The sequence below is a fragment of the Drosophila miranda genome (genome assembly GCF_003369915.1).
Source record: "Drosophila miranda strain MSH22 chromosome Y unlocalized genomic scaffold, D.miranda_PacBio2.1 Contig_Y2_pilon, whole genome shotgun sequence".
Lineage (NCBI taxonomy): Eukaryota > Metazoa > Arthropoda > Insecta > Diptera > Drosophilidae > Drosophila > Drosophila miranda.
Genome location: NW_022881614.1, coordinates 28871674 through 28883570, shown reverse-complemented (window position 1 = coordinate 28883570; position 11897 = coordinate 28871674). Strand labels below are relative to the sequence as shown.

The 11897-nt window shown below is 44.9% G+C and overlaps 1 protein-coding gene across 1 annotated transcript; it reads right to left on the bottom strand.

The window, feature by feature from the left end:
* Positions 1–2709: 2709 nt before the first annotated feature.
* On the bottom strand, positions 2710–5001 carry LOC117193680 (parkin coregulated gene protein homolog). The gene is made up of 5 exons (XM_033398415.1): positions 4689–5001; positions 4416–4591; positions 3219–3390; positions 2925–3074; positions 2710–2870 (listed from the first exon to the last, which is right to left on the bottom strand). The coding sequence occupies exons 1-5, from the start codon at positions 4966–4968 to the stop codon at positions 2710–2712; spliced, it is 939 nt and encodes a 312-aa protein (XP_033254306.1). The 5' UTR covers positions 4969–5001.
* Between the last annotated feature and the right edge of the window lie 6896 nt (positions 5002–11897).

Sequence of the window (11897 nt, the reverse complement as noted above, 5' to 3'; positions counted from 1 at the left end):
TCGCCTCCGAAGTGCTACTCGGCTTCGGTCAGCACGAGCTCGAGCCAACCCAGAAATATGCTTGTAGTTGTGTATATGTGTGTATGTCCTAGGTCGGCACGGCCATAAGCCGGTTTCGCCCGCAGCATATACGGCTTTTAGCTTCACACACAAGCGCACTGAAAGCATGTCAGTGGCTGCGTGCCGAAACCGTAGGGCAGCGTGGTCGCTGATGTCTTTGGCGCGGCACAGTGGGGACTCAGCCGAGATAGTCAAAAAATTGTATGAGTGCTTCAGATAAATTTAATGTACGCATCTAATAGAGAATTTTCCAATCGAATTTTCAAGATAGTTTTAGTTTAGGAGATATAAGCACTCAAAGTTTAACATTTTTTCAGTGTGCAAATATTTATTGACTAACTAACTAATTTAGCAAGCTGAGACGGCCAAAGGTCCCACTGTGCCGCTCCAAAGACATCGGCGATTCGCGACCACCGCTTCGACAGTGCTGTTGCCGAACAGACGAAACCGATGGGCAGCGGGGTCGCGGTAGAGACGAAGTACAGGCGAAAAGGGAATTGAACCCGCGCGCGCTCCCTCGTGCCTTTTGGGTCCTAATGTTAGGACCCGCCATAGAACAGCTTTTTGGTCGCTCATGCGACATCTTGGTATTGTATAGTCTTTGATTGAATTTTACCAAAATTTATTAATGCAAGCCACTAAATTCCAGGACATAATCCAAATAAAATATCTAGTAGACAAATTGCAAAGAGAAATGAACGGGCTAAAAATAACCAAAAGAAATAAAAGAGGCCTAATCAATATAGTAGGAACATCCTACAAATATCTCTTTGGAACACTAGATCAGGAAGATAAAGTCGATTTGGAACAAAAAATAGAAAATTTAGCCAGCCATAGCATTCAAATGAACGAACTAAATGTGGTAATAGATGCAGTTAATAGCGGAATAAACGTTATAAACAAACTAAATGAAGAAAAAGACAGGAATCAACAGATAGAAATTTTGATATTCAATCTACAACATTTCACAGAATATATCGAAGATATAGAACTAGGTATACAATTAACTAGGCTCGGTATATTTAATCCAAAATTATTAAAGCAAGACTACCTGGAACAAATAAATTCTGAGAAAATACTAAATATAAGAACCTCCACATGGCTAAAATCCGATACCAACGAAATTCTAATAATTTCCAACATTCCCAAAGACATTACAAAAATACCAATCTATAAAATCGTTCCGTATCCAGACGAATTAAATAACATGTTAACAGATATGACATACGACAAGTACTACATAAAAAATGAAGAAGTATTTGTTAAAGAAACTAGATTGAAAACCAATGACAATTGTATAAAAGGAATTTTAATGCAAATTCCCACTAAATGTCCATATTCCAAAACTTTTCAAAACTTTGAAATAAACTTTATTGAACCCAATATACTAATCACATGGAATCTTCCAAAAACAACGCTAAACCAGAATTGTGTAAACCAAGAACCGGAAGGAAATACCATTATAAAAATCTACAACTGTTCAATCCAATTAAATGAATTTACAATATCAAACACAATGTTAGATTTTGCCCAGAATGTTTATGTCAACAACAACATAACTAAAATAAAACCACTGTCGTATGTCCAAACTAATGAAATAATTATGCAATACACCAAATATAGTAACCTATTACAAATAAGTCTACTAATTTCATTTGTCATAATTATATTAGTACTACTAAGTTATGTAGCCGTTAAATTTAAGAAAACTTCTAAAAGAGTCACGGTTAAATGTATTAACCCTATAATAGAAGCAGAAAAGGAACCAACCTCAGCCACCGCACTTGACACCCCGTCACTATACCCGAGGGTAATCGCCGAGGGACAGGCTAATAACAAACGTTGGGGGAGTGACATATCCATAATTCCCCACATCCCATACACATTATGTTTATGTACATTTCATCCACCCCATCCACACAAGTAACAGGACCCCACTCAAGAATCAATAACTGTTTCTTCCCATACTCCAAGCTAGGGCCCCCCATAATATAAACAATGGACCACATTGTTTCATCAACATTAGAATCACGCCACTCTCGAGAAATCGATTCTTTAGAATCACGCCACTCATGAGGACCAATCAAAGCTAGACATAAAACCAAGGAGTATCACATTCCTAGCTCCGTCATGTAATGCAACACCGATCGCCAGCAGTGGATGCCTTTCATCAAAGCCGACGCATCCCCAAATATCGATCCAGGCACGTACGCCACCGACACGAAGATGCAGCCGAGGAAAGCAACGCCCGAAGCCAGGGTCGGGAGTTCCAAGAGAAGGGCTCATGGAAACTAGACAGCAGCAGAGAGATGAGTTCCGTTTGAGACAAGCAGACGTAAAGTTAAGTCGGGGAATTCAACCAATCTTGTGACATAAAGAAATTAAGTACTAAAAATAAAATCTTTTTTAAAAACTAAATTTCGAGTTGCGGATATTTAACTATATACATATATATGAACTCAACTACATATATATACACACTACTTATATATCCCCCTTATCGTGCGCATGAAAAATTAACCCCAAAAACAGGTAATCCTTGGTAACAAAATTGAATTTAATTAATCACATCTACTTTGATGCTGTAATATATAAATTACAATAAATACTTATGATGCAAGAAGAGCAAGGCATAAGGGCGGTACACACTCAATTTAAATAGCACGACTCGTAAGTCGGCACCATGAACTTGATATTGATGAAGGCATCCTCGCCGCCATGGAGCTCCAGCACCTGGAGCGTCTCATCAATCAGATCGGCAAGGTTGAGGTTGTTCTTCTGGGCATAGTCGATCTCGTCGCTACTGTTTACTGCAGGGGAAATTCGGTATTTCGGTAAATGGATATCCTGTCAGGGGCACTTACAGTTTTTCACTTTGAATGCGTTAAACATTGGCAGCAATTGTCTGTAGAAGGGCACCAGGGCCGGACCCACTTGGTCCGAGGACCTCACCAGTTGTTGTATTATCTTCAGTGTCGTACACATTACCTCCAAATTCCGTGTGCTCACTGCGTCTGAAATGGCGGCGGGATGGAACGAAGCCAGGCGAAGGTTCGGTGAACGACTAAGGTGCAAATTAAACGAAAAAAGTTCGAGGCATTTACGTGCCAGGCAAATCTAGTTTGCCCTCACCCCTCGCCTCGCCCCCAGGTACTCACTCTTCAGAGGCAATATTAATTGCGGTATTACGGTGTGTATTTTCTCTCCGCCCGCACGCAGCAAATCCGTCACTCCCTGGCGGGCATAGGTCTTGTACGGATGCTTCGTCTCGGCCAGGCCATCGAAAGAGAGCGGTAGATAGAGAATGTAGTCCAGCTTGTCGATGTCCAACTAGGGGGTAAACACCAGAACAGTATTTCGATTTGAATTGATTCAGAGTCTGAATGTGGAAAAGGCTTCACGCCGAAGTTCGAAGTTCGACAATTCCCCGGAAAGTGAAAATGTGCACGCTAGGCTTGTTACGTTCTATAACGTTTCAGTTCTGATTTCTATTAAGATGCCGTATCTTTGTTTACTTTGCTAATGGAAATTTTTTATAATAAATAGCAAAATGTACACCCTGTCTTACCTTAACGTATAGTATAATTTTGTTTGATCAACGTGTAGGGACTCGGGACCTCATGTTATTCTACTGATCAGAGCAGCGACGATCGGTACCAGTATCGCTACCCATCGGACTGCACATTTATCTTTTTAGCTGTCAATTTCTATCAGAACTGCGTGAACTCTTATGGGCCTGACCTTCAACCCAAATGACGCAAATGATATATACTCGTATGTAGTAATGTCAGTCACACATCACTCATGTGCACAGGAGCCGTCACGGAGGCAGTTTGGCCTGGATAAACAAACGCACCACTTAAAAGCGAATCCATGTTATATCTCTAACCAAAAGACACCCAAAGGCCTGTGACATTGAAACAACAAGAACGGGTCACGTCACACACACACACATCAAATGTGGATCCTCCGCCCACAATACACCTGCACCTACACCTCACCTACACCAACACCTATTATATTCTAGCATTTTGTGCCGGTCTGACTGATTGACACATGGACGGCGCGACGTTTTGAATGTCAGCAATCTGAATCCGTCCGGAATCGTTCGCCTCCTTCTGCTTCTCCTTCTCCTTACCGGTCCGTCAGCTGTGCGACTGTTCTACTGACTCCGGAAATAGACAATGGCATATTATTTGCACGCTGGTGTTCTTAGCTGCAGCTTTAGCTTACACTTGAAATAATTGGAAGCGCAGGTGTACGGAATTAAGGCGAAACTAAAATATCGGCTAGGTCACTGAGATCTGGGTCTAGTACCCCCGTGTATCCCAGCTTCAGTGACCCGTAACACTTACCGTCCATCCAATCTTATCGCCACCGCAGAGGTACTCCATTTTGATGGGCAAGTCACAGCGATCGAAGTACATTCGAAACAGAGTGCCACGCCCAGAGTCGGTACCTGGGGGGCCAGCATTGAAGCCGCCCATTCCTAGGTTGAGCGTGGAAATGGGTTTTTGCTGCTTTTTTAGGCCTACACGACAATCAGGTGTCATTAGGGAAACAAACAAAATGTAAGTAAATGGATGGTGTCGAGTCTAGACTCTAGACGACGGGACTACACTACGCACATTTCGGATTTGGAGCCCGCCCCCTCGCACTTGCCGTTGTCGCTGTGGTTTCGTGTATTGGCCCATTGATGACAACGGTATTTTTCTGCTGCGACTGTATGGAAAAGGGCGGCACATAACGGGGCCGTACCGTCGCCCCGTGAATGCCACTAAGTGGACGTAATTGCGGAGGATTAGCCGACTTGGAGCGATGTTTCAGCGATATGGCGGTGGCATGGTAGTCGTGCGACGGCCGCGTTCCGTACGCGTGGGCGGTGGATATGCGTGCCGTTTGAGCCATTTTCCGTACAACTTCGCCCGCGTAGTGTGAACAACAAACTGAGCGAAGCAATTTTCTAGCCACCAGTAGGTGGCAGGCGGCTCCTGGTCCTTTGTGTGGCGTTGCTGTTGGCTGTGTGTCGTTTCTATGGAGCGCGTTGCTAGGGCGCCCAAAAGGCATACACTGACTGATAAGGATTTGCCAATGCAACGTCAAACACTGCCCACTGTACTCTCTCGGCACTTTTCTTGCAGCAACAATTATCATTCATTATTTTAAAATGCGGTATGGCATATCAATACAAAACCTTAGACCGTAAGACGCCTCTCATTTTATTACACATTATTTAATTTAAAATTATTTTGCATACGATACCTGTATAATCTTTCTATACAGAAGTATGTACATACATTTCAGGTCAGTGAACCTGGATGTATCAGAATCAGAATTTTAGGAAATCTTCAGTACTCATTTTCATAAATTGATCATACGTACATGTGTACATATGTATGTATATATGTACATACATAAACATCGAGTATCACGAACAATGAAAGGAAATCACAAGAAAAGTGAGAGCACCTAAATATAAATCCTCCCAGTAATCTACTGAGTTACAAAAAAATATTATTTATATCCTATTATTATTATTTACTATTATTATTCTCCAAGCTGCCAGAATAATTTCCCTGGGTATGAGGATATCTTCAAGGATGTAACCAAATAGATAGAAATATACGCACAGTAGCAAGATTCGTAGTCTTTTTATGGGAATCTTGGATTTGGATCCATTCCAAAATTAGTATTTATGTCACAAGGAATAGGTTTTCAAGTAACTTTCAACAGGCGTTCAGCTACCGCCGCGAAATCATGAGCCAGAGCGACCATCGATGGTCGATCCATCGATATATCGATGTTACATGTAATGTAATTGTAGTATGTATTTACGTACAGTCTACGGCTACATTCTACTTGATACATCTCACAGCAGTGACACCTGTGGCATTTTTAGTTTTACCTTCCTCCGATGTGGCGGCGCCACTTTATACAAAAAATAACTTAATATATTTAAATTTGGAAATAATTAAATAATTCAAATAAATAACACTATACTATACTATACTATATTTAATTTCGTATAGCTGTCTAATGCTATTGCTATTTTGGGCAAATTACGCTTACTTTAGAGTTTTCGAAAACGTGTTTGTCTCCAGAAGGCTTACAGCATGCAAAAAGTTCAGCCAAAGGTCAGTTCGAATAGCCAAACCGTGGAAAGGGTTCAGTTCATGTAACTTACGAGTGCAGGCAGCCATGTGAACGAAATCGATGTGGGAGAGTGGGTGAGTGGGACTGGACTTGTGGCCGAGAATCGAATTTGAATGCAGCCCGTTAAGCGGAGCGGCATCCCGGCACTCAAAAATAATTGATTTATGTTGCGTTGAGCCACAATTTCGGGCCCCTAAATGGGCAGAGCTCAGCAGATATGGCAAATGCTAAAAGAGTTCACACCTTGTCCACCGCAAGATGCCTGCACTGCCCCCTCCGCCTCCGTGTGGACTTAGATAGAGACATATCGCTGTAATAAATATTTCACTTAAGGGGGGAGAGGGGAAGGTAACAACACACGAATAGTGCTCAGTGTCAGGTTTCAGGTACAACTCCCCCGAGAGTCGGAAGTCACGTTTAAACGTTTTCGCTAAAAGTTTCACACAGCCCAGCACAGAGCACAGAGCGGGGCGGATGATTGATGAGCCATGCTCGTACATATGTACATATAGATAGGCACACGCACACGGTTCGGAATACCTCTTACATATAGGGAATATGGTCATTAAGGATACATTGTGTTTATCTTTGGGTTACTTTAATGCACTTTCGCACACACAAATTGTAAATCATTTTTGGGATACAAACGCATGTACACGTTTTGATGCCTCTTAATTGAGTTGGTCAACAAGTCCTTTTACATTTCCATGTTCTCTTTCGCCTCTCTGGTTTGTCTTTTCAATTATGTTGAAATATGCAAAAGGCAAACAGACAAATGCAAGTCCTAATTAAAAATGTGCTGGAAAAATCAACATCTATTTTGGGGCGTCAGTCTACTGTCGACTCTCCAGTAAATATCCACTAACGAAATTAGTCGCTTGCTGATTTGAGCTCCACTGAGACGTCTACGCGTGGGAGGGACAGGGACACCACTCCACAGCTTCTCTTCCACTCATCGCGTACCTTTTAGGCTCCTGCCTCCGAGGAGTTTCGTGTGCTGCCGTGACAGGCAGGAAGGATTTATTGCCTAACAAGTGCAGGGGCTTCTTAATTAATTTTGTTGCGCAAAGATACCAAAAGAGAGCTGTCAAGCAGCATCCAGAAGAAGCCATAACGATGGCAGCTGATGAGAAGGAGTGTATAAGTAATACAGTTCGGGTAATGCGGGTAATAGATGTCGACGCTTGTATTATACGTTTCGGTTGGATAATCACAAAATACATAAATAATTGCCGCACAAATGGGAAACCAGCCCAAAATCTATACAAATTTGTAGTGTTTTGTGTCCACGGCAATCGGAGCGATTGCCACACCCTACCTAATCCATTCCCGCGCCTACAGGACGATGTTTTTGTAAGGAACTGCACTCTGAATGACGAGATGTTGAAGAGGGTTCCACTGCCGAAGGGAAACTACATGCTCACGCTTGGGATGGACAATGGGGCTAGAAAATGGGTCGGAATCGTTTCTATTTACATCGAAATAGATTTGGATTAGACTGCATTAATTAATAAAATTGTTTTACAGCTCTGCTCGAAGCTTTGCCCCCAAATTCCATTTCTTTAACACTTTCCGGTACTGCTGTCTGGTCACGCTCCACTGGAGCTGCTTAGACAGCGTCAGCCTTCAGCTTTCTGTCCTAAGTGTCTAAGGACTTGAACTTGACCATTCCTGCCACCCTCTCCAATATCCTTTTCGCAGTTTTTACTGCTCTTACAGCAGCAGCTGTCACTTTTTGCCGAGTGAAATGAAATCACGACAGCACACCCCCCATGCGATGCTCCAACATGTGGAAAATGATGTCGCTTGTAAAATTTTTTGGCATGCGACAAATATTTCGCACAGAGGGATGCAAAAGGGGGTGTGGTGTTTTTGGAGCGCAGGCAGAAGAAGGGCGAAACTTTAATTTATGTGCAACGACAAGTGCACCCTGCACGCTTCGCCGCCAATAACACGACGAGATGAGATGCAATGTGCAATGTGCTATGTGCAACAGATGCCTGCAGCCAGATTGCATTCGAGCGAATCCCCTTGGAGCTGCCAGCTGCGTTAATGAGTCCATTACCCACAGACCAAACACCGAATATCCTCAGATACGGAATGGATGGAAAGCCTATGCGGAATTCCAATCAACCCTTGATTGCATCATTCATTAGGCAGTATAAGGAAACAGACCAACGCAAGGGAAAGATAGATATATGGGTGTATATAGATTCCTGGTGCATTAATTCCCTCTCTGTCCTTGATTGCCATTTTTCCACAAATGTATTAATTATGCTTTATTAGGACATGCAAATCTGCATTGACTTATCGTTTGAATGTCAAAACCAGAAAACCATTTCCAATTCCATTTCCATTTCCATTTCCTGCTCTGCTCTGCAGCTTTGGAGCTTTCGAATTTCGTTTAAAACCAATTATCAAATCATGTCGCTGCTGGCTGACAAACTCATTTATTTTGATCGATGCACTCGAAAGCCAGACATGCCCACATACATCATACTTACACGCGGGTCGGTGCTGGCTCTCTCTCTCTCTCTCCCTCTCTCTGCGCACCCCAAAGTGCAGCCTAATTTTGCTTTCGTTACCACACATGCAACATGCAACCACATCCGTTGCAGTCTTAAGTCAGGCGCAAAATGTTTGTGGTACTCCAAGCAAGCGGCACAAGAAAAATGTTGGTACGCCGCCCTTTTCCCCAATACCAAGACCAAGACCGAGACCCAGATCCACATCCCCAAGAGCTGTCAAACTGTCGCCAGGGCCTGAAATTGTCATTACTCAGTGTCTATTGCCTCATTTACAGGTCTCTATCCAAAAGGGGGGCTGGGGTCTGAGGGACTGGGGCCAGTTTTCAAACTAATTTTAATGTGTGAAAATTAAATTTGGGAGTTTTCCAGCCGAGCATCTCACTCTCTATCAATTAGTTTGTCATTCCCAACCAGGCCGGCCCCCAGGCCATGCCATGATCGACGACTCACATCTGCGTCGCCGGGTCCCCAGGGCGAGGGTGTAGGAGAAGGAACCCAGCTTTGCGGATGCCGCGTGAATCCACGACTCACATCCATCGACGGGTCCCCAGGGGAGAAAGGTATGGGAAAGGGAAGCCAAGCTTGGTGGATGCCGCATGATCCACGACTCACATCCACTTCGCCGGGCCCCAGGGAATAGGGAAGAGAGGGGGAGGGGCTGAGGGACTCCTACGGGCGAAAGTTCTGAAACCGGTGGGTTGAGGTGGGTGTCTTTATTGTGGGGGAATAAACGACAAAAATTTAATAGCTACCATGAATATCGATACGCATTTAACATTTTGGGAAACTTCTACTCCTGAGCTTACACCCTGTCTACTGCACCGATCTATCCCCCCCAGAGCTCACATACGTGAGGTGGCTCACCCTTGTTTTCCCTTCCTTGGGTCCGGCGGCCGGTCCTCGTCACGGTGGTCACGACTTATATTTTTATACCCGATACTCAAAATGAGTATTGGGGTATATTAGATTTGTGGTAAAAGTGGATGTGTGTAACGTCCAGAAGGAATCGTTTCCGACCCCATAAAGTATATATATTCTTGATCAGCATCAATAGCCAAGTCGATTGAGCCCTGTCTGTCTGTCCGTCCATCCGTCTGTCCGTCTGTCCGTCCCCTTCAGCGCCTAGTGCTCAAAGACTATAAGAGCTAGAGCAACGATGTTTTGGATTCAGACTTCTGTGATATGTCACTGCTACAAAAATATTTCAAAACTTCGCCCCGCCCACTTCCGCCCCCACAAAGGACGAAAATCTGTGGCATCCACAATTTTAAAGATATGAGAAAACCAAAAACGTAGAATTGTAGAGAATGACCATATCTTTAAGACTGCGGAATCTGAATTGCATCGTATTATTATTATAGCCAGCATCAAGAAAATTTCATTTTTTCTCGCCCTGTCTCTCTCTAACACACACGTTGCATAGGCGGCTTTGCTTAGAGTAAAACATTAGCGGCTAAATCTCAGAGACTACAAAAGCTAGAGCAACCAAATTTGGTATCCACACTCCTAATATATCGGACCGAGACGAGTTTGTTTCAAAATTTCGCCACACCCCCTTCCGCCCCGCAAAGGACGAAAACCTGGAGATATTCAAAAATCTCAGAGACTATTAATGCTAGAGTAACCAAATTTGCTATCCGGACTCCTGTTAGATCTTACTATAAAACGTGTTTCTCAAAATTTCGCCCCACCCCCTTCCGCCCACACAAAGGACGAAAATCTGTTGCATCCACAATATTGCACATTCGAGAAAACTAAAAACGCAGAATCATAGATAATGACCATATCTATCAGATTGCTGAATCTGGATCAGATCAGATCATTTTTATAGCCAATAGGAACAAATCAATTTGCAGTGGCTACGCAGCGCCCGACGTCACGCTCAGACTGATTTTCTGTCTCTCTCGCACGCACTCTTTGTCGTGTCGTTTAATATTAGCGGCGTCTGCCGGAGGAGAGCCATACTGACTTAGTATCGGGTATAACCGTAGAGTTGCGGTGTCCGCAGCAACTCACAACGTTCCCCCTCGTTTTTTTTGCAGCTTCTCTGCCGCTTCGCTGCTGCGCAGCTTTCGGCTGCCGGCCTCGGCTCGGGGGTGTTTGCATGGTTCGCCGTCGGCTCTCTCCCTCGGCTGCGTGGGCGTAAGACCGATCGACGGCTTCTCTGCCGCTTCGCTCTCTTCCCTGCTGGCTCTCTTTGCGGCGTAGTATGCGTCTCTCTTTCGTGTTGGTTCTCTTTTGTGGAGGCTTATGCCTTCACACTCCCTTCCTTCTTAGGGGTGGGGCGCGGTGAAATGCGCACCAAATTTCCGCTGATGGACACGCGGAAGCGTTGGCCGTCGTGGTATTCTAGGCTGCGCATCCGGCTGCGCCCGTGCCGCGCCGCGTTTGCCTGAGCGCTGGCGCCTTCCAGCAGGCAGTACGCCCGCCTCTGCCTCTTCCAAGCCCAATGACAGGTCGCTGTCCTCCTTTGGGTGACTCGGGTTTCCTGGTTCGGCCTCTCGGGCCGTGCAGCCCGTCGGGTCCGGGTTTCCCTGATCGGTGCGTTTTCTAGTTTCTGGCTATTTCTTACTCTAATCCCTTAAGGGTAGTTAAGATATCTTACTGCGTGTGTACGCGGTTGCCCCTTGTGGGGCGAGGACATTATGGCAGCGCAATACCATAAGTGGCCCTCATGAACTCGCGGTTTTCCTGGTGCTGGGGTCGCCATCATCGTTGTCTTCGTTGTCTTCTTCGTCTTCGCTGGTGAGGGGGTGCTCGTTGTCGTCGCTGGTGAGGGTGTGCTCGTGGTCGTGGTAGGCTTTGAGGTCGGCTAGTCCGGCCGTTCGTCGTTGTCTTCCCGGGTGCTTCTGGAGTCGTGCTATGGTGGGGGAAATAAATTTTACTACTTTGTAAGGCTCCTCATATTTGGGAGCCAGTTTGGCAGCGAAGTTGTCCGCCGCTTTGGATAGGTGATGTTGGCGTAGCATCACGAGCGTCCCGATCGTGGGTCTCCATTCGCGTCGACGTAGGTTGTAGTTCCTGCTCTGCGTCTGTGATGCCTGCTGGGTATTTTCCTGTACGATGGCGAAGATTTCCTTGAGTCGCTTGGCCTTGTCGGTTGGGATCTCTGTCACTTCGCCTAGTCCTGGGGTCGCCTCTTCGTACAAGGCTCCA